This window comes from Dysidea avara, chromosome 4 (assembly GCF_963678975.1).
Source record: "Dysidea avara chromosome 4, odDysAvar1.4, whole genome shotgun sequence".
Lineage (NCBI taxonomy): Eukaryota > Metazoa > Porifera > Demospongiae > Dictyoceratida > Dysideidae > Dysidea > Dysidea avara.
This window is the reverse complement of record NC_089275.1, coordinates 27,283,198-27,311,194: the sequence shown is the minus strand read 5'-3', so window position 1 is coordinate 27,311,194 and position 27,997 is coordinate 27,283,198. Positions and strand designations below refer to the sequence as shown.

The 27,997-nt window shown below is 36.4% G+C and overlaps 2 protein-coding genes across 2 annotated transcripts in view; both read right to left on the bottom strand.

The window, feature by feature from the left end:
* Positions 1-310: 310 nt before the first annotated feature.
* LOC136253713 (uncharacterized) lies at positions 311-4,723 on the bottom strand. Its single transcript, XM_066046370.1, has 20 exons — positions 4,514-4,723; positions 4,286-4,447; positions 4,079-4,220; positions 3,755-3,858; positions 3,562-3,693; positions 3,092-3,464; positions 2,817-3,043; positions 2,668-2,755; positions 2,433-2,543; positions 2,209-2,370; positions 2,009-2,157; positions 1,856-1,951; positions 1,611-1,733; positions 1,432-1,557; positions 1,264-1,332; positions 1,126-1,211; positions 913-1,039; positions 756-864; positions 606-679; positions 311-556 (listed from the first exon to the last, which is right to left on the bottom strand). Exons 1-20 carry the CDS (start codon positions 4,721-4,723, stop codon positions 422-424), a joined length of 2,805 nt encoding a protein of 934 aa, XP_065902442.1. The 3' UTR covers positions 311-421.
* A 5,691-nt stretch (positions 4,724-10,414) lies between these two features.
* The window catches only part of LOC136254587 (uncharacterized), a 100,807-nt gene continuing 83,224 nt past the window's right edge, over positions 10,415-27,997 (bottom strand). The window contains exons 23-38 of the mRNA XM_066047336.1: positions 25,568-25,628; positions 25,408-25,513; positions 25,245-25,297; positions 25,069-25,192; positions 24,765-24,865; positions 24,606-24,717; positions 24,392-24,548; positions 24,261-24,327; positions 24,140-24,206; positions 23,983-24,080; positions 16,492-16,618; positions 16,390-16,431; positions 16,033-16,101; positions 15,928-15,979; positions 10,863-10,955; positions 10,415-10,806 (exon numbers count right to left, since the gene is read on the bottom strand). Of these exons, the coding sequence (XP_065903408.1) occupies positions 10,628-10,806; positions 10,863-10,955; positions 15,928-15,979; positions 16,033-16,101; positions 16,390-16,431; positions 16,492-16,618; positions 23,983-24,080; positions 24,140-24,206; positions 24,261-24,327; positions 24,392-24,548; positions 24,606-24,717; positions 24,765-24,865; positions 25,069-25,192; positions 25,245-25,297; positions 25,408-25,513; positions 25,568-25,628 (1,508 nt within the window). The 3' untranslated portion in view covers positions 10,415-10,627. The remainder of the gene's footprint in view (positions 10,807-10,862; positions 10,956-15,927; positions 15,980-16,032; positions 16,102-16,389; positions 16,432-16,491; positions 16,619-23,982; positions 24,081-24,139; positions 24,207-24,260; positions 24,328-24,391; positions 24,549-24,605; positions 24,718-24,764; positions 24,866-25,068; positions 25,193-25,244; positions 25,298-25,407; positions 25,514-25,567; positions 25,629-27,997) is intronic.

Here is a 27,997-nt window from a genome sequence, read left to right as displayed (position 1 = left end):
AATATAGCCGACCCTATAGTAGAACGTCTCTTTGCTAGCATAAACAACTATGGTGTACTATACTGTAGTTTCTATTCCAGAACAATTCGTGATTAGAATAATTACACTGTTAATTCGAGTGGATGACTCCTGTGCCAACTTGCATGAAGATCATACAAATCATAGCTACATGTATGAGATTCATACAAGTTGCCACAGGTGTTATCTACAGTGTATGAAGTTCATATTTTCGAATTAACATGCAGTGTAGCTATATTCTGGCACAGCTAATAATAATTAACTGTAGCTATGTTAGGTATAGTTACTCATATCTTGCTACGTAGCTAATTCTGTTACAATTTTCCACAGGTGAATTTTGCTATTAAAATAAGATTATAATGCTAAAGCACTGTAGCTATAAAGATACATGGCATGGTTGCAATTATTCAAAGTCATTAATCTGGTGAATGTCCTGGGAGCATTCGTGGCATGAAAAAGTTTTTACATTCTTGGCCTCTTCAGGCTTCAGGTTGGTACAGATGATGTGTGACCATTGCTTACATTTATCACATCGTACCTGTAAAAATACATTAAAATGTGCAAATATTATTGTGTATTAGTCTTACCCAATCAACATATTGTGGGTGACTTATACTTTGTTCCCCTGCACCACACATTATACACCTTTCGGTCATATCAACTATAGAATGTGTATATCAAATACCATAATGCAGGCACATTCGTTTGTAGCTAGAGGTCATTATGTACTATAGTACCTGAGTATGAAAGCAATGCAACACCTATATCAATCCGTGCTTGTGTAGTATTCATTCTGCACAGGCTATTTTCTTCAATGCTTCCTGATAGAAACAGCTGCTCAGCCATCTAACAAAAAACTATAATGCTATACTTATAATGATTTTATGATTATACCTTCATGCAGTATACACCACAGTTGGAGGTATCATACTGAATCTTTCTCTTCAGCTGCTTCAACTCAAACTTAGTGATGTCTAAATGGTCCTTTCCTAATATTTCACCCCTTCTCTTGAAGTAATTCCTGTATAAACAGGTGTTCAGCAATTGAAGTCACATTTTCAAGTAAAATGTATGCCAAAAAACTTATTTGCCATGTAACTAACTAACTTTACAGCAGCAAATGCACCACGGCTTGACCGTGAAGGTCCATAGGGATCAAGATAATAAAAGCTTTTCTGCTCCAAGTCCATAGCCTAAAAACATAATAGCGTAACAGATGACAATGTTACTGATGAGCAGACTTACAATGAGAATCCAATGGTTACTACCTTGGTTGTAGCATCCTCCAATGTACTTATACGTGCTCAATGATTCCTAGCAACCAAGGGAACAACTCTCATTGCAATAATTATACATAGCTTAATTACTTTGTTATTGTGTGCAAAATGTTACTAACCGTCATTGTAACTGTACCTTAGACAATAGGTGTGAATGCTTCCCAGCAGAGGTATGGCTGAGTATGCAAGATAGTGTCTGAGAAATCATGGCAAAAGTATTTCCTTGGATATTTGATAACAGTTCAAGGTATGTATGGATTATCTTTGGAATTTAATACATTTAAATAAGCACATACATGTCAGACATTAATGAACCTCATCATTTACATCTTGATTTGGTTTTAGGCTGTGGAAACTTCCGTGGTGAACTGCATTTCTACCTATCCTTGCTTTAACAACATGACATGGTTTTCCATTCCAAATCTTAGTAAGCTGTTTCTTGAGGAATAAAACACATGATAATATTTTGTGCATACATACATAACATATATTCATTATACATGTGCTCCATGTAGCATAATGTATAGCTGTATAACTACTGTATAGCATTGTTATTATACCTCTGCATTATTAGTGGATCCTGTATCCATCTCACAGTCATTCTTATGAATCTCCTTCACTGGATCACTCTTTACCTTCTTGCAAGCACTCTCATTCTGTACAATGTGCCACATGTAGCAGCACCATTATGCAGATGAATATGCCAAACTTACAGTTTTAAAAACATCTTTCAGCAATTTGCGCTTCCTCTGTGGTTTCACAAGATCAGGACAATTCTTATCAGGACTAGAAAACTGCAGTAATCTTTTACATTTAGTAACTCCTTTAGGCGAATCAAAAATTGCATCTACAATTCTATTCTCTGTAATTTGTGATGAATCAAAATAATACAGACATTTGTTGAAACACCTACCAGGTGATTTAGGTGTAGCACTAAGCTGTGTATCTCCTTTCTTAGTCCCACAAATTGGTGAAATTCGAGTGCCACTTGGAAGTAGTTCAGGAACAAACTCTTCCATACAAAGAGGTGTGCTAGCTTGAATTATACTGTTAACTTCCTGGCTATCCTGTACAACTAAATGAAATAAGTACGATGTGCACACCTTGAAGTATAATTCAATAAATATACACATATACCATCAGAGTGCTCCTTGCTTATTCCTTGGCTTAATGAAGGAAGTGGCACAGGTGAATTAGAATTTCTTGCAGTACTGTCAGATTTCATTTGTTGATCTTGCAGTCGGTTTACTACAAACAAATAACTTATAAATTTATCTATACACATAATTTATGCAGATACACACAATTATGCATACAGTATTAGCAAGACAGGGTGTACATCCTTAACTGAATGTATTATATAAATAAATACCTTCACAATCCTTAAATTTTTGATTTTTGCTTGATGAATCGGAATATGATGTACCAGAACTGGTAGATGCATCTACTGCAGTTGGACTCTAAACATAAACAGAAGAGGTAACCAAGGTAGAAGTAATGTCAAATATTCAGTTAACTTACTTTAGGAGGTATTGGCTGTATTGGAGACATATAAGGCTTGAGACGAGTGCCATGCACTCTTTCAATGACCTTTTCAGGATTTTCAACTCCTTTTAAACTGTAGAGACCTTTTCCTAGTGATTTTACAATTTCATAAGGACCAAGCCATCTGTAATCCAGTTTTCCTCCCTTCCTTTTCTTCCTTTTATTATCTCTAATAAGCATTTTGGCTCCTACAGCATAAGCTCCTACATAAAGAAATTGAACTGGCGTATCTTTAGATATATATTACATACCTGGCTTATAGTTTCTCTTATCATACTGTTCTTTTTGTCTTTGTTGTGCTTTCAGAATGTTAGCCTTTGCAGCATTAAGTGTTGCTTGCTTAGCATGATGAAGCTCATTAAGTAGAGAAGGATCTTCTGCTTTGCAAAAATCCGTTAACAATACATCAGGATCTTTCTTTTCGGTATTAATGTCAACCGGTAGCACTGGCTTTCGTGCAAACATGAGTTCAAATGGTGAGTATTGTGTAGATTCTTGTTTGGAGGTATTATAGCTATAAACACATGTATCCAAAAAGTCTTCCCATTGCTCTTTCTTATGATCAATAAATTTCACAATCATGTTCTGTAGTGTCTGGTTAAATCGTTCAACCAAGCCATTGGCCTAAGGGAAATATATATACTTAATCGACAATCTGTATATGATATAATAACAATGTAGTTGTATAATTGCTACGGACACCAATGCAAGAAAATTATACCTGCGGATGATAAGCAGTTGTTAATCTGTGATCAATCTGGAGCAATGACATCATTCGTTTATCAAGGTGGTTGTTAAATTCTGTTCCCTGATCTGTTGTGATGACTCTAGGAATTCCCATCCTCATGAAAATCTATAATAAAACACAGATATATAAATAGATATCATTTACATAAAGCTACGTATATAGATACCTTAAATAGAGAATTAGCTACTTGAAATGCACTTTTGTCCGGGGTAGCTATGGCCTCTGCCCACTTTGTGAAGTAGTCAATAACTGTTAAAATATAGCGATTTCCTGCAAAAAATGTGTGCAATTTTTACAGAATAAATAATAATAATTGATGCTGATTCATGCATGCACTGTGAAAAGTAAGTGCATGGTGATACCTGTGACAAGTGAATGCCAATAGCTATATTATATTTTAGTGATGGTCACTATATTAATATAATATGTTTGCCACAGATCTCACCATTAATCTTTACAGAGCCATTGCATGCTTTTACTGTATACATACCTGCTGGAGACTGATATGCAATTGGGCCAACAAAATCTACGCCTAGATGATACCAGGGAGCCTTGACTGGTACAGGATTCAGTGCAGGGGCAATAGTTTCTAGCTTTCTGTTCACATGCTGGCAAATATCACATCGTTGCACCTATGCATTCCGTACAAGATATGGCATCACATTTGTATTACATGCTCATGCAGAGTGCATCTTACAATTTCTTTAGCATCCTTAGATACCCCTTTCCACATAAACCTCTCAGTAATTCTTGCCAGTGTCTTCCTGTATCCAAGATGGCCAGAGGTCTGATCTCCATGACAAGCTTGTACAATCCTAAGCTGTTCCTTTCTTTCTCTAATGTATCGAACTTGTTGCACCTGAACATGCAAATTAAGAAATGATATGGCTACATATACATGCATGTATGTGCACTATAGCCACACCTCATCCTTTCCTTTATGTTTTTTTCTAAACACCAATTCTCCATCAACCACACAAAAGTTTGCTGCCTTTCTTCTTACAATTCGCTTCTGATTTTGAGTAAGGCCTCCTCTATACTGCTTCCTTGTCACATAAACATAAACATCTTCTAGTGTGTCAGTTTCCAATTCGTCCTCGAAATGGTTATCCTCCTTATCAGTATTATGAGCCATCACTGGAAGCAAGCAACTTGCGCCACTTCAAGTTGCAGATTATTCACTCTAAACTTGATCTCTGAGCCTTTCGTGTTCGTTAGAGCTAGTATATAGTCCTGCTGTAGCTGCAGTATAGCCGCGGATCCTCAGTCAGTAAATTGAACGCCGGCACGCGACTGCGTCGTATCGAATCTTGCTCCTTAGCCGGATATGCTGTATAAGCTAACTACCAGACTCCCTATACCAACAAGATACGGCCGCAACAACCAGTTATACAGTCTATACACTCCAACTCTGTCTGCTATTTGAGCTAACTAAGCAGTACTGAGATATCTATTGGATTTAGTTTATGTCAGCATGCTGAGAGATTTTGCGAGATTTCTTTGAAGGCACCGCTTCAAAGAGATGAGGCTAACCTATAATTGGTGTATATAGCTATTCTTGTCGACTGTACGGTGGCAAATAGTCGTTGCAGTTTAGTTTGGTAACCCGGATCATTTATGTTCGGGTAGGACCATTTATGTCGTCATAGATGGTCCGGCCGGACCATTTATGTCGAACATATTTGGTCCGGCCGGACCGTTTATGCACCCGGACCAAATATTTTGTTACAGTTCACTAAAGGCCTAGATAGGTAAGCTTGCTTGTGGAGTGCCGGGTTGCTCCGTGCAGCTTCGCGGTGGGGGCGTGTCCGTAATCGAAAACGTGCGGAAACGATCGGTGAATAAGCTATAGCACTCGTACTCACCTTAGCCCAACGTTTTTCAACTCGTAGGATGGCGAGGATAACAAAATGCTCTCCATCTGAGTGTTTTTCATGGCGAAATCCAAGTCGTGCATCGTAATCACGTGAGCATTAATCGATTTGGGATTTTAATTTTTTTGTTATGCAAGACTCAAATATGAGCGTAGTGCATATCAAGTTAACGTACACTTAATAAATGAATGTAAGTTTGGAGATTTAATTGCTACAAAAAAAGAATTAACTGTTCATTCAGACAGAGAGTTCCATAGTCGAATAGCTGTGGGAAAGAAGGAGTGATAGTAGGTGTTTCTTTTAGGCCACTCCAAATAAATTCTCTGTTTCCCGTCCTGGACCCAAGCATATTTGCACGCGGGCGGGCGGTCCATTCAATTATTTCATTATAAGATTGGCAGCTTTTCAAGCCATTATTTGCCTGGCACAACCATATAAAGCTGCATAAAAACATGCTTAAGCTTGTTCCTTCCTTTTTCGAGTTGCAAAAATAGTACAAATGTGAAGTTTGTGCCAACTGAATAGCACTGCTGACATGTGAGCTGACACTGATCAAGTGAGCCTCTCAGTATGTAAAAATAACCAGAAAGTAATGGAAGAATACGGAATAATGGAATATTTAGAGCTGACAGTAACTAGATGTGGGCGGTGGATGGGAAACAGAGAATTTATTTGGAGTGGCTTTAGCCGAAATAGTCATAAATCTCATTTGATGACTTCTTGTCCTGGTAAAGTTTCTATGAAGATAATTGTAAAAGTCAGCTGAAACAATATTGTTGATGATTTTGTAGAACATGATAATGTTGGACTTAGTTCTTCTGTGTTCAAGGAATTCCCATTTTAAGTGGTTGAGCATGTTAGTTACACTAGAATATCTATAATAATCATTAAAAACAATCTAGCAGCCATACGTTGTACCATTTCAATATTGTCTATATTAGATTGTGTGAATGGTGACCACACAACAGAGGCATACTCCAACACCGGTCTAACATATGTAAAATAAGCTAAAGATTTGACACAAAGTGAGCACTGGCTAAGGTTTCTTTGCAAAAAAGCTAGAATAGAATTTGCTTTACAAGTGATAAATGTCAATATGTTTAGACCAAGAAATATTTTGGCTTATTGTAACTCCTAAATATTTTGCTGAGGTAACTTCGCAAATGGGGTAGTCCCCGATCTTGTACGTAGTTGATAAAGGTTGTTTTTTGCTAGTTATGACTAGGTGTTCGCATTTGTTAAGGTTGAGAGACATAAACTAGGTTGCAGCCCAGTTGACTAGTTTATTTAAGTCTTCTTGCAACATTGAAGCATCTTCACCTGAAAGGATAGCTCTGTAAATTATTACATCATCAGCATACAAACAAATCTTGGAGGATATAGAAATAGGTAGGTCATTAATGTATATTATGAACAGGAGAGGACCCAGAACAGAGCCTTGGGGAACACCAGATACCACACTGCAAGATGAGCTGTGCACATTTCCAAGAACGACTTGCTGTTTCCTGTCAAGCAGAAAATCTTTAATCCAATTAAATATTTGACCATTGATACCCTAGTGGATAGTAAACAGTTATGAGATACTGTATCAAATGCTTTTGAGAAATCTAGCAAGAGGAGATCTAAATTTTGGCATCAACGTCTATATAATCACTGCCCAGTTGTAGCCTGGCTACATTTCGTATATAGCCCGGCTAGCTGGGCTACATATGAATGTAGCACTGTCGGCTCCTTTGATCTGAGATGTGAAAGTGGCAAGGTACCATTCCATTATCTTTAATGATTACTCCTTACCGTCCTGACATTGTCACCTATACTTCAATTAAACATTTAATTCAGTGGCACTACCGGAGTTAACTAGTCCTCTGGATACCTTTCCAAACCTTGAGTCTGCGAGAGACTGCAAACAGTCTAAAGAGCCAAATCTTATCCGAATTAGATCGCTTAGCTTAGTGTTCTGGGCCACTATTTTATTTATCATGCATCATCATTAACAGCACTATGAATCTCTTTGATCAGTTAATCTCAAAGTCACACTGTAGAAAGCTCCTTGACGAAGCAGCAGGGATTGCAATCTCAGCATCCAGGAAGATGGGGTGTTCTTATAGGCTCTTTAGCCTTTTACTCTTCCCTGTACGAATTTTCACAAATTAATAAAAATCAAATCAATCAATCAAGATATTTCTGGTGAGAGATTGTCCAGAATGGACAAACAATTAGTTTTTTTATTGTAATTTCCTTGCCACACCCATATTTGGCATTTGCCATATGTAGATAATGTGGCTGCATGAGTCCAAGGACACACCACACTTTATTTATTTTGTATTGTTCATGCCTTTTTCATCATCAATAACGATGGTTTCTCCCCCTCTTATATCTAGGGACCAGTCTATTTTGCTTTTTTTCTACCTATTTTTCTTTCCAGCAATTCTTTTATTTTTCACCTATTATGCTCCATAATTTTCTCAAGAATTATAAATTTTGCTCAGCACTGATCTTTGTTAATTGAATATTTCCAAGTGCAAAGCTACAGTTTCGCTTTAAAGTGACTGTTCTATTAGAGTATCTCGATCAGAAATTACTTCTAACATGTAAAGCAAGAAGCCAGCCAATATTGCTTAACATGTGTAACTGTTTTATTAGGGTATCTCGATTGTCACTTGTTGTTCCTGTAACAATTAGCTATGCATTGTCGATATTTTAGCGTGTCTGACTGTTCTATTAGAGTATCTCGATCTTTTGTGAAATGTTTATGTCCACTTCACAAAAATTGCACCTATTATGCCAGCATTTTACTCATTGCTTTTACCCAACCATTATGCCAAATATTTTGCTGGCGAAATCGACGGGTCCCTACAAGTTATATCTCCTTAGATTGATATATACTTTCTAATAGAACAGTCACTAGGGATGCGGCGATTATGCCGACATAATTTCAAGCATAATGGGTATGTGTGGGAATCAGGAATTATGCTAGCATTTTGAGGTGATTATAAAGCTTTAACAGTAGGAAAATCTACAGACTGCACATTCCGTTAGAAAAGATCGAGATACTCTAATAGAGCAGTCAGAAACTCTAATAGAACAGTCACTGAATATTATTTACTCTAATAAAGCAGTCATGCACGTTGACATGAATACTCTAATACAGCAACCAGCTAAAGAATTCAAGACTATTTGAAGCTTAAGGCCACTCCAAATAAATTCTCTGTTTCCCGTCCACCGCCCGCATCTGGTTACTGTCAGCTCTAAAACTTCCATTATTCCGTATTTTTCCATTATTTTCCGGTCATTCTTGCATACTGACAGGCTCAGTAAAAGCCATCTCGAAACGGTGTCAGCAGTGCTATCAAGTTGGCCCACACTTCACGCTTGTGTTATTTTTGCAACTTAAAAAGGAAGGATAAAGCTTAAGCATCCTTTTATGCAGCTTTTTATGGTTGTGCCAGGCAAATAATGGCTTGAAAAACTGCCAATCTTATAATGAAATAATGGAAATGGACCGCCCGCCCGCATGCAAATATGCTTGAGTCAAGGACGGGAAACAGAGAATTTATTTGGAGTGGCCTAAACATCAATGAAAATTGTCTGATACAGCAATAAACTGGTATTATTAGCCAATTATGGTGGCATAATTTTGGGAATAATGGGTAATTCTCCAAAGCAAAATAGGTGATTTTTTGAGCACTACTCAAAAGCATAATGCTCAATTTTTGGAGCATAATAGCCTCATGCCTAACAGTCACATTGTAGTGAAATACTCTAATGCAGCATTCACATGATTAAAAATTAACTATAATAATGTTCCAAGACTATTGTAAGGATAGTTGCTAACCTGTAGGAGCATAATGTGAAAACTGATCATGAAGAGCATATAATGGGTGAAAATTTTGGGGAATCCCTGAAAGCATTTTGGGAAAAATTTTGAGCAAATTTGATACACTGTCACATGTAAAGCTTTAGGGTCTAGTTAATGCGTTAAACATACTGAAACTATATATGTGATGGTATAGTGTGGGCATTATATTTGATATAGCTATTTTAGGTAATGTGGTAAATAAACTGAAACCATATATGTAATAGTATAGTACGCATTATACTAAAGTATAACATGAGTATAATACAGGGTTTATATTAAGGGCCGGCTTATTTGTAGTCAATAACCCACTGGAAATACCATATTATATCCCACCTTTTTCACAGTGATATGGAACATAATTGTTTTACTAAGTTTTAAACTCTCAGTAAAACATCAGTGAATGTGGGTTTACTGAAAATCTGCTAAAATAACAAACAATTAACTGTTCCATATACTGGGGATATACCACTCTAGTAAACTAAGAAACTTCAAGCAGAGTCGCATAAAATACAGTCATGCAACAGTGTCAAGCAAGTATCTTAAATAGTATAATTATAGTGCAACTCTTAATGAACTCTCTACCATTATTTATACAATGTGTCTCTAAACAAGCCTTCTTTCACAACACATTTATGTGAACATGGCAAACATTAATGCATACTATTATAGATGAGATTTGCTTTTGAGAATCAAAGTTACTATATTGTACATATACTCGTATAGGGATATATATATATATATATATATATATCACATGCAATAAAAATACATACTTTGTTTAGCAATAGAGTGATAACTGAATTAGGGACTACATATGTGTATATTGTAGGTGTAGGTGATCTCTCTATCCTTATATTTCTATATAGATTTGCGATACCTACAATGACCTTAAATTCCTAATTTTCCTTGTTTACTTTTTGTAATATAATTATGACTGGTGATCATGAACCAGTGCATACTGCATCGAAAGGAAGAATGTATGGTGCTGGACATAGTAGTTTTGCATCTGAACACTTGCCCAACCATCAATTACTGAAAAGTGATGTGACCATTACACTTCATTTTTCAGGTAAGTTCAGCCTGTTATAAAGCATGAAATATGTATTACAATCATAATATGTGTAGAAAAACACACTGCGTTGTATAATAATTCATCTGACACACATGCATACCTACTTTAAGTTGTTACAAGCAGCGCCGCACTGCTACTATACAAACAACTACTGTGTACTTAGAAATTATGTAGCTGTAGCTACAAGTAGTAATGTAGAGTAAGAAAAGGAAAAAAAAATGAGCATTGATGTTACTAAAGGTAGGTCTCTTCTACAGCATCTTCATTTGTATATACAGTTGACTCTTCGTGATGATGTATCTCATCTTGTGACTGCGATGTGGCAACTTGCTCCTCATTACTTTCCTCTTGTAGTGTGCAAGGTGTCAATTCAGGTTGAAATGAAAACTTCTCAACAACACTGTCATTGTTAACTGTAATTAATATAAATACTTAACACATAATTACTATAGTAATCACAAAAACTTACAAACACTTATAGGTGTAAGAGGACTGGAACAGTTTATTTGAAAGGAATCATCATTACAGACAATGCTGTCACGAATAGTTGATGTCTTAGATTCTGTATCAACATATAAAAAGCATACTGTGATATAATTATTGGAATATGTATAGAATGTAAAATGTGTTATCATGATTTGACATACTTTAGCAACACTGATGTTTTATACGTTTAAATACATATTTAACATTCAAATTTGAGGCACAATATTATACTTTATATCCTTGTGTCTAGTCAAATTTGTAGCACATAAATTATCACTAACTTATCTAGCTCTATTTAACCACTCATTACTTTGAAGATTGAATTTTTGTACAGAATGCTTTAGCTAAGTTTTTTGTCATAAAAATTTTCAGTTTGGCCCATTGATGACAAAATCTTTTTGCATTGAATAGTTTCCTATCTACTGTAACCCACATTCAACCAAGTTTCTGTGCACAAGCAATCATAAAAAGACGGTATTTATTGTGTGATAATCAAACGGTACGGTCATACCGTTTAACTAGGGATCGTGGTGAATGTTTCGCGCGCCGCCCAAAATTCTGCCTTTAAAAATCATCCTACAAACATTGTATGCGGCGAAAACCACCTTTACGGAATAGTACTAGTCCATATAATACATAAAACAGCATTAAATACAACAAAACACTTACAGGTGGCCGGATATAAAAATTTCAAAAAAATCCAAATTTAGTACAACTGCCTCACTGCCTCACTCACTGACCACAGTCGCAAGCCTAGAGCCCAAACGAAGCAGCGCACGGTCACCATTTTACGCTACAACAACAAACTCACCGGTGGGATGTGCCTTTTGGGGTTCCGACAAGTGTACACCCTGTGCACCTTGTCTTTTCTTTTATCTTCAATCAGGCTGCTTGTCTTCTTCATCCAACGAAACCATATCGAGCCGTTAATTTTCCATATCAACACTTTCTTTAAGCAGCATAATAGACACCACAAAATTATTTAAGGTGCTTAGAGTACGCTACTGTAGCTACGGAGGTACTGGTACTCCATGATAGGTCACAAGATTACGCCCATTCTTTATTCTGCGTATATCGATCGAGACCACGCCCCTTTTACATTAGCTGTATTTGTGACCACACACCTTCAAGTTAGTAGGCTGATTCGAGATACTCTAGTGTAATAATCGATCGAAACCACGATGAACACACCCTTTTTGGGCAAGCACACATCTTTTGCAAGCTGACTCGAGATACTCTAATACAGCAGTCATCCTAATAGAACAGTCACACGTTTATAGCTAGCTGTATGGTTTAACAAAAAACTAAATAAACTAGTACATTAAAAATTATGAATTTAACAATGAAGTAGGGATCCAAGCAATAAAAAGTAGTGAAACAAGAGATGAACAATGGTAGTTATTTACAGCATAGCTCAGTGGGAAATCCCTACTTTGGCATGGTATAACAATTATTTTGTGTTCATTGCCAGAGTAGGGATCTCCCACTGAGCTATGCTGTAATAACTACCATTGTTCATCTCTTGTTTCACTACTTTTTATCACTTGGATCCCTTTAAATTCATAATTTTTAATATACTATTATCTTATAAGCACTTTATGTATTCGTCAAAAACCACAACTCACTTTTATTTTGCAGACCTGAGTTCAACCTTACTGCTTTATAGGGTTACATATCCTTATGGCTCTTTATGACTTTGAGGTTCAACCCAGGTTAAGGAGTTCATATGAACATGTTAATTCGGGTTGAATGGTTTAAATTGACCATATGAAAGGGTGTACATCCTGCCTTGGACACAGTTTTCACAAATAACTATTGTTAGCCTTATCATTTTTCTCCTTACATATTACAATTGAGCGTCTTTGATCCATGCACACTCCATACCACAAAAAAGTTGATGACACACCCATTTGGTTTGTACTTGTTTGTAATTACTTATCTCTTGGGCCTGAGGCTCTCAGGCATAATGTTTACAAACAAATCAGATACAAATCTCATGAGTGTATTGTAAACTATATTTATGTATCATGCTGCGCTCCTTCCTGACCCCCTACATACATAGATTCTGCTTTCAATAACGTCTTTCACTGCTGTGCAGCTCAAATTGCTTTTTGCCTACGTCATGACATTAAAATGATATCTAATTCTAAATAAAGTTGGTAAGCTTAGTTGCAAGCCCTACGGAAGGATAAAATATTAATTAAATATTTCAGAGGTTAAAATTTAGTAATGTGGTTCTGCATATCTGTTTTGTAGAAACTTTCTAGATTGGAAACTATGTAAGCATTCTCTGAACATTAGATTAGCTGGACAGATTGATGTAACATCAGACAAACTAACGACGTTTTAGTGCAATATGCATTATGCACAATTTCTGTTCAAAGTTTGGTATGCAGCAGCTATGCCAGCATTATTTGAGAATGGCACCATAGTATCTGGATGGCATTGTACATTGAGTAATGATTCATCAGCGATAGTGGCTAGCAGTCTCACCAGTGTGACTATGACTCCTGAATAGCTAGATACTTTTACCTTTTCCTTTTTTTGGCTTGCACATGGTCCCATGTAGCTATGTATGGCTAGCATACCCACAATAATTATTTGCACATAAAAGTTTTCATCAGGCAATGGAAGAGACAGAAATATTTTATTATAATATTTTCAATGAACATTTTTCAGTTAAATAATTTCCAAACTATGGTACTTAATCCCTGGGTTGAACCTACTTTTGGGCATCTTAAAACAGTATGTAATTTATTGCAACGATATAAATTGAAGTTAACATGCCTTGGTATGGGCGTAGAATAAATACAGTGCAAACCTACATACCATACCATAGTAAATGAAGCCAGCATCCTTTAGTGATAAACTAGCCTTTTGGGTAAATAATTAAATTCAGCAACACAGAGTCTATGAGATGACTGTAAGGTCTATTAGAGCGGCATTGTACATTAGCAAAGTAGCCCAGTGCTAGCACCACAAACTGAAATCAATGCATTTGTTTCAGGTAAAACCTGAACCAATCTTGTAGGATACATGAGACGTAATGATGTCATAATGATTCAATTGTAATAAACTGGCTTGACAGGTTTGAGATAACGAGATCATGCCATAGTGCATGGCATGTTCGTGGACAGAAAACTTTTTCCCTCCCTCCCACCCGAAACCATCCATTAAGTATATGTACCAGTGCATATATTGATGTATGCGCTTTGTATTACCTTTTCCTTTTTTTGGCTTGCACACGGTCCCATGTAGCTATGGATGGCTAGCACACCCACAATAATAATTATTTGCACATAAAAGTTTCATCAGGCAATGGAAGGGGCAGAAATATTTTCAGTGAACATTTTTCAGTTAAATAATTTCCAAACTATGGTACTTAACTCCTGGATTGAACCTACTTTTGGGCATCTTAAAACAGTGGTAGTGGTTAACTAATACACCTGGAGCTATAGTAGTAAGCCTAAGGTCAACATTGAGGAGCATACTGTACAACAGAGTTAAAATACTTAGATATTATTTTAATGTGATGGTAAACGAGTAACTTTGTGGTGTGTCAACAATGACTCAGCCAGGACATTGCACTACTTCCCATGAAGAGTGTAATTGTTATGGATATTCATTGCTGCTGTGGCAGTGTATGTAATAGTTTTCATCAACTTATTGGAATGGTAAATTCATAGTTTGTACCTAGAATCGGGTTATTAAGCGCATGCACTTATAATTTTCAGAGAAAACTTTTGTAAAATATCATACTATCTGTTAGATGCATACGCCTAATAAATAATTATGGTGTGTTAACACGGAATCACTATACATTGTAATGGAGGAGTTAGTAGTTCATACCAGTCACAATGCCAGTGTGTAAGGATATTTGACTCTATTTCTGGATGAAATCCTTCATAATGAACAAGAATATTGCAATCCAGAAGGCTTATTTGTTGTATACACAGTGAAGGAAGACCTCAAGGGAGACATAAGCGCTTGAGCAGACAATCATTTTCCAGTAATTTCAGCCCGTTGTAGCTTTGTCGTGTCTTAAGCCCCATGTGTGCTTATCAGCCATGGTTAATCGTTAATCACAAGAAATGTGCATGCGCTTAACAAATAATATGCACTTAATAGACACATGCACTTAACAACCCAATTCTACGGTATTGTGACTTCCTGTTGTGGTATAGTGTCTTTATACCTTTGAACTAATTGGTGGCCAAATTGTGTGGCCTAAGTTAGGGTTGGCAGTGAAAAAAATCAACTCCCTTTAAATTAACTTGTAACCCAGGGGATGGAGCCTATCAGTGGTCTAGTTTTAAATGATGGGTTTGGTAGAGAGCAAATGCTTTCTGTTTGGAATATAGGCATGTTGAAAATTTTGACAGATTTTGACTCATATTCATAAAATGGGAAGGAACATCTAGGATGTTGTCCATTGTTTTTTTCGGTTATTGGGTGAGGTGCTCCACAAAATACACTGGCTTAAATGGTGATTCGCTGTACTTCAATATTCACTAAAACAGCGTTTGATGGGTCTGTAATAAAAAAATCAACTCACTTAACAAAGTGCAGAGTTGGTATACTAACTGTCAGACACCTTTTTGGACTTTAAATATAGTATTCATGTGGAAACACAAGCTGTTCACACTATGACTTAGAAACTTGCAGCATCTATTACCCCAACAATACACATCCATTTTTAAAAATATAATGATCACCATGTAATGTACCATTTATCAAAATATTGATTGCTGATGCTGCTGCCCATTTTATTAAAACAACCTGAAAAATCACGAAAAATTAAAATGCGCATTATGGAAACAGCAAGAGGAAACCCTGTATTATTAGCCTACAGTTTTGATGTAGACTTTGGTAGGATTGATCACACAGAGTTGGAGAAGAAGCTATAGAGGTTGATTTTTTCATTGCCAATCCTATCTAAGGTATGTAGTTGAGTTGTTACAACCATGTGTATACCAGTATATAATTGATTTGTAACACTGGCTGTAACCTTTGATCTGCTGATGCATCACACTGCAAACAATACTTACTGAGAGTTATGTCAGAAGCTTTCTTATTTTTTTGCAGAGTAAACATTTTAACCTGCATAAATATCAACATTATATTTAATCAGCACACTCTGTAGCATAACTCACAGATGAAGATTGAGTGCCAGCATCAGAAGAGTAGTACTTCTGTCCACATACTTTCACTGTCCTCAAAAACTACAGTGTACACATAATAGAGATACAAAACTATGTGTGAGTGCACAACAACCTTGGAGTGACAATAGTTAATAAGTACATAGAGTAGGAAATGTTTGTATACATTCTAGAAGTTCATTTATTGCTGTAAACTCTGTTGTTAACCTCAAGAACCTAGGCATGCAGTAGCATAAAACAAATATTTTTCTGCCTGTAATAGCAAAGAGAAATGATTTATACAATACAGCATTTACATAGTTGCAAGTAATTCGTGCATGCAAGTAATTCATGGATATATTTTAAACTAACTTTCTCATTTTTCAGCACATAGAGAAACAAGATACTTACACCCTGTAGACAGGAAATATTAATATTCTCACATTGGAATATAAACAATTTAATGTTAAGTACCTGTAGAGAATTCAATATAGTAAAAATCCATGCAAATACAGCTGTGCCTTCATTTATAGCCAACAGTCCAAACACCCAAGTACACCCAAGTAGGGGAACAATTATAACAGCAGTCCTCAATAATGACCTGCAGGAGAGATGAAGGGAAGGATATATAAATATGTCATCACAGTTATTAATCACTACCCTGTACATCCCAGTAGAAAATTACTGAATGCTCACATACTGTAGCAGACTTATTATCAAAACAAGTACAAGTAAAATTTAGAAACAATTATGAAATTTAATAAGTGTCAACTGTTCAATAAGGAATTAAAGAATTGAAACAAGGGAGGACACCTACACCTGAAGATATACTAGTGGATATTTAATGCCTACTTCAGTCTAGAATTAAATGTCCTCTAGTATGTGTACACTTTGATCCCAAATTGATGTTAAAATTCCTACGTTTTACTTGTACTTGTTTGTTTACTTACATGTATTATGACTGGTGATCCCATGCATACTCCATTTAAAGAAAGAATGGCACCATGCAGGCTTATTTTTTTTCATCTAAGCGCATGCCCCATCTATCAGTTACTGAAGTGGCTATTATGCTTTGTTTTCAGCTACTGTATGTTCACCTCATTACACAGCACTACAAATGAAGAATACTACAAGAAGAACCTCTGCAATCAATCCATTCACAATGGGAAAATTGGATGATTCCCGCTACAAATGTATAGGGAAGCCATTATGTGGTGCTATGACACATTATGCTGTCAGCAAAGATAAATGGGACACAGATCACTAGAGGAGGACACAGATACGTCTATAAATATAAAGCATGCATTGTACATATTGCAGTATGTCAAAAAGGCACCTGTTGGGCTGAAGCAATGTCAAAAAGTGAAAAAATCAAGCCCATAACTTTAGCCGCTATCAAGTTAATGAAGGCATCTATGCATACAAGATTCCACAGAATAAATAATTGTAGCACGATATAAGAGCATACTAAAGGCACTTTTGGCTTCGTTTTATACCTACATGTAATTAATACTGCTAAAGCATGCATATTCCATGAAGGTATTGTGAGGCTGGTTTTAGGGTGATATTTTTGGCCAGAAAAACCCAAACCTTCAAGATCCCTAATTTACAGTACTATCATACTGTTGAATGCAGAAAACATTCTCAAACCAGGTGGTAACTTTTCCCTATATAGATAATTTATGTAGTCTAGGAAAGTTCCCAAGGTGATAATCTGGCATCTCCCCTACATTTTAAACTTGCAGCATTAATGAATTGTATTTATTAAAGCCACAAATCACTGTTACTGATGCAGTTTCTCAAACTTAACCTAGTATTTTTCACCTAAGAGAGTAAAATTGATTAAAAAATTTTTGACCCATGCATATGGAATGAAGTGCAGTACATGTATTTAACGTAACATCAACATAGCAAATATAATGACTTTATTTTGATGCAATTGCAACTGTAAAATTAAAAGTCAAATACACATTGCCTGCATATGCAATACACCCATGGTATAAAATCAATAGACTTCAAAATTCTGAATTTGCAGTGCATACAGAATTTCATTCAATTTTCTTAATTGAACATGTAATAAAAAGAAACAGTCTAATTGAACAGTCATTTTCTAACATTCAGATATGCAATTTATAGGGTGTGCCAATATTGGGGGTCCAGATACGGTAACTTCAGATATTACAGTGGAATTCTTTATATGAAAATAGTATCAAAACACACAATAGTGTGTCGTGCGGCCCAAGAAGCCGGCGCGCCACACCGTGAGTATATTAACAGGAAGAAAGAAAACGCAATTTTCACACCTATGTAGCTCTGTGATCCCTTATCCGATTGGAACCAAATTTGCTAAACACGTGCCGGCCAGTTATGGGAGTCTACATACCAAATTTGAAGAAAATCGGTAATGCCATTTCCGAGATACGAGTGAACAAAATTTAGTTTTAAATTCTTCGTTTTTTTCTTCTACTTCTTTATTTCGCACATTTCGCAAAATCCACCATAAAACACGAATGCGTGCTCCAATCGGGCTGAAACTCATTAAGGCGGATCTCAGTACCAACTTTGGTATGAATCCGATGAACATTCACGGAGTTATGACCAATTATGTGCGTAAAATAAGGTCGAAGGTCTGTCACGCCTACAGGGAAAACCACTCGGAGGAATGAGTTGAAAATTGATATGTAGATGGAGTAACCATCGTAGGAGTGCCTTTTTGTGGTTTGAAGAGAATCGAGATAAAGACCATGGAGATATGACACAAAACCCAACCTGTGTCACAATTACGCAATCGATTTTTATGAATAAAAAACTATTAGTTTTCACGCCTACCAGGCAAACCGCTTAGAGCAAGGAGCTGAAAATCAGTGTGTAGCTGGAATAATCATCATAGAAAGTCCTTGCAGTAGTACAGAAGAATCGGATTAGAAACCACTGAGTCATGATTCGAAAGCCAACTACGTGTTGCAAATGCGAGATCGATATACTCTAATAGAACAGTCACCCTAATAGAGCATTCGGCTACGTTTATAACTTACTCCATTAAAGAATTATATTACATTGCAAGTTATTCTGTAGGGAATTCAGCTACAACCAGTTAATCTGATAGACAATTCAGCTACAGGCAAGTCACCCTGTAGAGAGTTCACCTAGAAACAAATCACCCTGTAGAGAGATCAGCTGGAAGAAGTCACCTTGTAGAGAGTTCAGTTACAAAGAAACTATGCACTATGTAGAGATTTCAGCTGTAAACAAATCACCCTGTAGAGAGATCAGCTAGAAGAAGTCACCTTGTAGAGAGTTCAGCTACAAAGAAACCATCATGTAGAGAGTTCAGTTGAAAAAAATCACCCTGTAGAGAGTTCAGCTAGAAGAATTCACCCAATAGAGAGTTCAGCTGCAAATAAATCACCTTGTAGAGAATTCAGCTACAAACAAACCGCCCTGTAGAAAGATCAGTTAGAAGAAGTTACCTTGTAGAGAGTTCAGTTACAAAGAAACCACCATGTAGAGAGTTCAGCTACAAACAAATCACCTGTAGAGAGTTCATCTACAAACAAATCACTCTGTAGAGAGATCAGCTAGAAGAGGTCACTTGTAGAGAGCTCAGCTACAAACAAATCACTCTGTAGAGAGATCAGCTAAAGAAGTTACCTTGCAGAGACTTCAACTACAAAGAATCCATCATGTAGAGAGTTCAGCTGCAAACAAATCACCCTGTAGAGAGTTTCAGCTACAAAAAGATCACTCTGTAGATAGTTCAGCTAGAAGAAGTCACCTTGTAGAGAGCTCAGCTACAAGAAATCACCATGTAGAGAGTTCAGTTGCAACCAAATTACCTTGTGGAGAATTCAGCTACAAACAAATCGCCCTGTAGAAAGATCAGCTAGAAGAAGTTACTTTTTAGAGAATTCAGCTACAAAGAAACTATCATGTAGAAAGTTCAGCTACAAACAAGTCACTCTGTATAGAGATCAGCTAGAAGAAGTTACCTTGTAAGAGTTCAGCTACAAACAATTCACCGTGTACAGAGATGAGTTTGAAGAAGTTCTTTGTAAAGAGTTCAGCTACAAACAGATCACCCTGTAGAAAGATCAGCTAGAAGAAGTCACCTTGTAGAGAGTTCAATTACAAAGAAACCACCATGTAGAGAGTTCAGCTACAAACAAATCACTCTCTAGAAAGATCAGCTAGAAGAAGTTACTTTTTAGAGAATTCAGCTACAAAGAAACTATCATGTAGAAAGTTCAGCTACAAACAAGTCACTCTGTATAGAGATCAGCTAGAAGAAGTTACCTTGTAAGAGTTCAGCTACAAACAATTCACCGTGTACAGAGATGAGTTTGAAGAAGTTCTTTGTAAAGAGTTCAGCTACAAACAGATCACCCTGTAGAAAGATCAGCTAGAAGAAGTCACCTTGTAGAGAGTTCAATTACAAAGAAACCACCATGTAGAGAGTTCAGCTACAAACAAATCACTCTCTAGAGAGATCAGCTAGAAGAGGTCTCTTGTAGAGAGCTCAGCTACAAACAATTCACCCTGTGCAGAGATCAGCTAAAGAAGTTACCTTGCAGAGAGTTCAGCTGCAAAGAAACCATCATGTAGAGAGTTCAACTATAAACAAATCACCTTGTAGAAAGATCAGCCAGAAGAAGTCACCTTGTAGAGAGTTCAGTTGCAAAGAAACCACGATGCAGAGAGTTCAGCTACAAACTAGTGACCCTGTAGAGACATCAGCTAGAAGAAGTTACTTTGTAGAGAGTTCAGCTACAAAGAAACCATCATGTAGAGAGTTCAACTACAAAGAAACTATCATGTAGAGAGATCAGCTACAAACAATTCACCCTGTAGAGAGTTCAGCAAGAAGAAGTCACCTTGTAGAGAGTTCAGCTACAAAGAATCCATCATGTAGAGAGTTCAGCTGCAAACAAATCACCCTGTAGAGAGTTTCAGCTACAAAAAGATCACTCTGTAGAGAGTTCAGCTAGAAGAAGTCACCTTGTAGAGAGCTCAGCTACAAGAAATCACCATGTAGACAGTTCAGTTGCAACCAAATTACCTTGTGGAGAATTCAGCTGCAACAAATCGCCCTGTAGAAAGATCAGCTAGAAGAAGTTCCTTTTTAGAGAATTCAGCTACAAAGAAACCATCATGTAGAGAGTTCGGCTACAAACAAGTCACTCTGTATAGAGATCAGCTAGAAGAAGTTACCTTGTAGAGAGTTCAGCTACAAACAATACACCCTGTACAGAGATCAGTTGGAAGAAGTTCTTTGTAGAGAGTTCAGCTACAAACAAATCACCCTGTAGAAAGATCAGCTAGAAGAAGTCACCTTGTAGAGAGTTCAGTTACAAAGAAACCACCATGTAGAGAGTTCAGCTACAAACAAATCACCTGTAGAGAGTTTAGCTACAAACAAATCACTCTGTAGAGAGATCAGTAGAAGAGGTCACTTGTAGAGAGCTCAGCTACAAACAAATCACTCTGTAGAGAGATCAGCTAGAAGAGGTCACTTGTAGAGAGCTCAGCTACAAACAATTCACCCTGTGCAGAGATCAACTAAAGAAGTTACCTTGCAGAGAGTTCAGCTGCAAAGAAACCATCATGTAGAGAGTTCAACTATAAACAAATCACCTTGTAGAAAGATCAGCTAGAAGAAGTCACCTTGTAGAGAGTTCAGTTACAAAGAAACCACCATGCAGAGAGTTCAGCTACAAACTAGTGACCCTGTAGAGACATCAGCTAGAAGAAGATACCTTGTAGAGAGTTCAGCTACAAAGAAATCATCATGTAGAGAGTTCAACTACAAACAAGTGACCCTGTAGAGACATCAGCTAGAAGAAGTTACCTTGTAGAGAGTTCAGCTGCAAAGAAACCATGTTGTAGAGAGTTCAGTTGTAAAGAAACCACCATGTAGAGAATTCAGCTGCGAAGAAACCATCATGTAGAGAGTTCAGCTACAAACAAATCGCCCTGTAGAAATATCAGCTACAAGAAGTCACTTTGTAGAGTGTTCAGTTATAAAGAAACCACCGTGTAGAGTGTTCTGTAATAAATATATGTACTATATATATATATATATATATATAATTTGTACATTTACTGATAAAATATTTAAAGTATTTAACATCTACTTCATCTTTTCTTCTTCCTGTGGTAAAGAAAAAAAAATCCCTAAAGCCGGCCTATGGCCGGCTTTGGGGTATACAACCACAAAAAGAAGTGAAATCTAATCAAAAACAGCTAAACTGTAAAAAAAGGGTGCGGCCCCAAAAAGGCCATGGTGAAAAAAGATGTGAAATCCAAGGTGGCGGCCAAGAAATGGCTGTGATGGTAGGTTAATGGTAAAAATTTTAATAACAACGATTCAGGTGAATTTTGTGCTAAGACCAAATTCACCTGAATTGTCGTTATTAAAATTTTTACCATTAATCTACCATCACAGCCATTTCTTGGCCGCCACCTTGGATTTCACATCTTTTTTCACCATGGCCTTTTTGGGGCCGCACCTTTTTTTACAGCTTAGCTGTTTTTGATTAGATATGGATAACTGAGAGGATCCATTACATGTACAGGTGTACTTGCATTTAAATACTATATATGGTACAGATTTAATGCAAAATTACACTGTAGGGTGAGACCGTCGAAGGTAGAAACTTGGCAGTGACTAATTACGCGTGCAGACCTTACCACTCGTAAGTTCTGCAACAGAACCCCTCGTATTTTTGTTCCACCATTGGCAAGTCCCACACGTAGCCATTTATTTCCAATACAACCCTTGTCTATAACATCAATTTCTGGTAGTCCCTAGTTCATAAAGCAGTTCTAGGTGAGGTTTTAGGTGACAACTAAGCCCTTGAGGGTGTACAACAGTTAATTAATAATTTTGTAGCACAAATGATGCAATTGCTAATGACTAACACTTAGGTACCTTGTTTTAATGCTCCTAAGACACAAATGCCTAAATGAAATTGAATGTGAATCACTCTGTCCAAGCTTGAATTTAATAGAAACAGTAGAGGAGAGTGTGCATTAATAGAAAATTATGCTAATATATAACACTAGTGCTGCCAAAGGTGATGTACATGTGTATTTAGAAGAAGTAGATCTTTATAACTATTAGTATTATACATTAAAATATTTAATAATTTGTAGCTGATTGATCGAGCTTAGTACTACCCAAGATAGATACATGTTGCATTTTATTAATGGAATTTGAGTGTGGTATAAGCAGTATCTTTCACCCGCATGCGGGTGTGACATTGCATTAAATCTGTACCGTAGCATAAAGGTAGAGTTTAGAAATGAAAATTAAAACACTGTTTATGATGATCAATAGTATAAAAAGAGTTTGATTAAAAATTCAGTATGGATTGGCTGGTTCAAACTTCAATGTCAGGGCAGTTGCCAGACTTTTATCTGGGTAAGTTCTTTTTGAAGAATAGTGGACCTTTTTATATGGCATGATGCAGATTATATTATGGTGTGCAAAACAGAACAAAGAGTGTCTTAAACAACAAATTTTATACATTGTATGGAGTTGAAGTATGGCTGCTATTCATGGGCTCTACATGGGGGCTTGCCCACCAACAAAAAGTTTAATGAAAGCTCTAGTTTAGACAATCTCAATATGCAATTGTAACTGTTCTATTAGAGTGATTGTTTTATTAGAGTGGTTGACTGCTCTAATAGAGTTTCTCAATGTTGCATTACATTACAAGCACTGAATGAGCTACTCAGAGCATTTAATTTAGCTTCTTATTAGTGGTATTTAGTACACTGTAGCTAATTGACTTTTGCTACTAATAATTTGGACTTTTATACTACAATTCAGGCCTTTCTGCTAAAACAGTGGACTTTTTTTTCCAAGAAGGTGTTATTCCAACCCCCCCCCCCCCCCCCCCAGCTATGGACCTGAATGTGGATGGCTCAAAATATAATAATATGCATTACATTTGATTTCCTTACTTTACAGTGTTAAGTGCATTTATCTTTTCAGTTGATGACTTGCCACGATTAGTTTTAAAGACTTCATGCATAGTAACAATCAAGAAAAAGAAATTAGCCTATAAAAAGATTTGTGCATCACAGTTATGCATACTGTATAATAATAATAACCAGTTACCATTATGATCAATAACATTGGACCAACAAAAGCCCAAATTGCACCCTTTTCTTCAGATATCCAACATCTACAAAATAGGTGCAACGAATGATTCATCAATAGGTTATATTAACATGCTGACCTATCATTTACACCATACTGTTCATGTGATACAGCAGCTGATATAATAACAATTGGAACAGGCAGTCCTACATGTCATGAAATGTATACAGAAGCCATTTACTATGTCTGAATTACACAAATGTTGCTTACCCCAACCAAGTATTAAGAAGAACAACCTCCTCTTGAAAAATCCCCGATAGAATACAAATTTTAACATGATAAACAATAGGACTCCTTCACAAAACATCCAGCTGAATGCAGCCATGAAGAAGTAGTGAAGTAAGATAGCCACAATGAGACAACTAGCCTATAACGGTAAGGGGAAAATAAATAAACTATATTACAAAATTAATGTTTTCTTTACCCCATATTCACTAGCAGCTTCAATTCCACTAACAAATGTTATCAGACCCAGTAGTAGAGCAATGGAGAGGTTGAGGTGGACAAAGTGTTGTATTAAATTGAACACCTTTCTCCTAATTAAGCACTAAACTTCCATTAAACAGAATCAAAATATGTTTACCTTAGAGCAATGAATGCAACTACTGCTACAATCAGGCAAACAATAGATACTGCACATCCAATGTAACTGACAATTGACAATGCCTGAGATTCAGAGCCACCCTGTAGAAATATTACACACTAACTACTGTAAACAATAATCTTTTTGGTTACACTGGAGCCATTGACATGATCAATTTTAGTGATTTGTATACACTGTAACATAAGAAAAAAAAATTAACTTTCAAAGAAAAAGAACACAACCAGATATTTAGATTGGTTGATTTGAATTTATGTGGTTTTAATTAAGTTGATGGTCAGCTTACTCCTGATACATCCACTAGTACAGCAAAGCTGGTCAAGTGGTTGGAGGTACATTGAACATATGTACTATTCCTGGTGATCACAGCAATACCATCAACTGAAAATCTTCCACTTTGGTTAGACAAACTACACAATATGTCAACACTATTAACATGTAAACATACAATTCTTTACATACTTGGAAAAGTCAAAGAATGCACACCGAGGTCTGAATCGAGTTGTATTTTCTGCCTAGAATAATTGAGTAGTTATATTATAATGTACATATACTAATTCATAAAATTTCGATGTAAACAATTACTTGTCCACAATTTCATTCAAAGCATTCAATTTTGACATACCATTCCAATGTCAAAAATCAGTGTTACAGGTTCATCGCCAAGATCAGTCCTAGTTTGTGGGTCATCGGATATTTGAATGGATATTATTACACTGTCAATCCTTTCCCTGTTGAAAATTGCACCAAAATCAATAATGTCATTTTCCATTGTCACAACTCACCCCTTATTAGCAGATAAACGTGAACTTCGAGTAACACTAGTGATAATTGGAATTCTAGCCCCTACATACAGAAAGTTAAAATGACTACAGTGTGTACATATGTAGGTCACAGTGATTCTAATGCAACACATATATTATTATTTTATATGATTTGCTAATATCAAAATCAATAAAATTTTGTAGCTGACAACTACACTGCAGTCGGTATAACAATTTTAAATTGCTATATTTTACTTACTGTATTCTTTCTTTAAAACATACACAAATGTTTTTGAGTACTGTAAGTTGATTTATGTGGTACATTTAAAGGTGCATCTTTTGGTGATAATTTAGTGGCAATTCATTCTTTTCAGATTTTTCCATTAAACAGCCATAACTCCACAGGAAAGGGAATACTCATGAAACTTGCTGTAGACTGTGTTCACTGTACCAGTCTTCCCTTGGTGATGTTGTTTATCATGTCATGCCATTACACTTCAAAATCCATGCAAACAAAAATTTCAGCCCCTAACTTTTCTTACTTTTGAACTCTCTATACCTACTAGTTAATCAAGGGCACAGTTAAAGGGGATTTTCCAACAGAAACACGAAGTTATTGACAGTCCCCAGCTGCTGAGAGACTTTAATAGTGCAAAACTCAACAGATAGCTATATTAAAGGTGATTTTATAGATAATTATATGTGACAGTTTATGCAAAACTTCCTAGCTAGGTCACAGCTATGCAGTTAGTGGCCTACACATACAGACACGAGTCCAGTAAAAAATGGAATGACTTGTAAATACAGTAATCAAAGCAATATTTATTATGGTACAATTAAAAGTATTAAGGATGTTTCTTGTACACCCAAGTGGATAATATAAGAAATACAGGAGGTCTATGTAATAGTTAGATTTCAGACCACAAGGGTCTAAGTAATTTAGTAACCCGATGGCCCTGTGTTGTGGTGCCTGAGTGAAGCGAAGGCGCTACTACAGGGCCTGAGGATTACTAAATTACTTTGACCACTGTGGTCTGAAGTCTAAGTTATTTAGACCCTTTATGTAGTTGTTGTACCTTAACATTGTTGACAGCTGCTTGTAACAGAGAAATGTAGCATTCATTAGTAAAAACAAGCCATTACTCCACCCGTAAAATGTAGCGTTCATTAGTAAAAACAAGCTATTACTCCACCCGTAACAGTTACAGTTACGGGTTTAAAATTAATTTTCAGGTGGTGGTGCGTTGCCAATGCTACCAGTGCAGGTGTACAAAATAAACATGAAAAGGGTCTAAGTAGGGTCTAAGTAAACATGAAAAGGGTCTAAGTAACTTAGACACCTCCAAAATCCACCAAATCCACCACAAAAAGGGTCTAACTATGACTAACAAAATTTGCTGACTAGCAGTAGAAGCCCATACTCAGTTTTGAATCACCTACATTTATAATGCTATAATGCCTACTCTAGAACTATTTCTTCAAAAAGCAACACTTCCTATTATTTCCAACCTTATCACATTAACAAATCTGTTAATAGTTGGATATACTGTATGTGTGAACGGTCCACTACAGTATCTCAATCATTAAAAATCTTTCAAGAGTATGTATGTACCCTCAGTAGATCCTTCCTCAAGAGATGAATGTAAGTTTATGTATCAATTGTGACCAGATCTGCAAGAATCCCAGGGCTGAACCTTTGGTTGACCATTCCTATGGCTATAGAAAATGTAATAAAATGAAACTCAAAAATGTGTGAACATGTGGGGTTCTTGCAGATCAGGTCACAACTGTTGTGCTGTACTGCATGCTGTTACTCATTCATTCTTGTGCTGCCAAACCATAGATAATATACGACACATGGATTGGAAATGCCTGTATTATTTACATAATGATGTGATGGGCCATCCTCGTTTCAATGCACATAAACTTTATGGCCTACACAGGTGGAAGATTTCACTGTTTTGTAACCAGCAAATTAGTGCTTGTTGTTTACAGCTGGGCCCATACCACCTACACTAATTGGAGGCTGGACTGGGTAGGGACACTGGCGAGTAGTAAACAACAACGTAAGAAATTGGTGAAATATGGTGTTTCAAAACAATTGCACAAATTTCCTCGGAAAGAGAAAGTGCGGCATTGTTTCTTTGCTACCACTTGAAGCAGGTTGAGTGTATTAGGTTAGCTAGATATTCACTGTTTTGCTGTGTATTTTCACTGTTTTTCTGTGATAAAATATCAGAAAACAAGCACTACTCTGTGCAATTGTTTAACTCAAGCTCAGCAGTACTGTGACATAAAATCTATTTCAATGTATTACACATTTCTTTGGTTATGTAAATGCGGTGACTAGAAGATGGCTAATAATACCGCTGCTGAAATATTAGTTAATGCGTACCTGCCATTGTCACCTGTCACAAACAATATTTCTCCCAATGTCCACAGACACACTGT

Bases quoted from the DNA above. Each gene is read 5' to 3' on its own strand.
- LOC136253713 (XM_066046370.1), bottom strand. From the start codon at position 4,723: ATGGCTCATAATACTGATAAGGAGGATAACCATTTCGAGGACGAATTG. The intron at 2,756-2,816 runs GTAAGTTAACTG...GTTTATGTTTAG, and splicing joins TACAGCCAATACCTCCTAAA to AGTCCAACTGCAGTAGATGC. The intron at 2,158-2,208 runs GTAGGTGTTTCA...CACAAATTACAG, and splicing joins TGCTACACCTAAATCACCTG to AGAATAGAATTGTAGATGCA.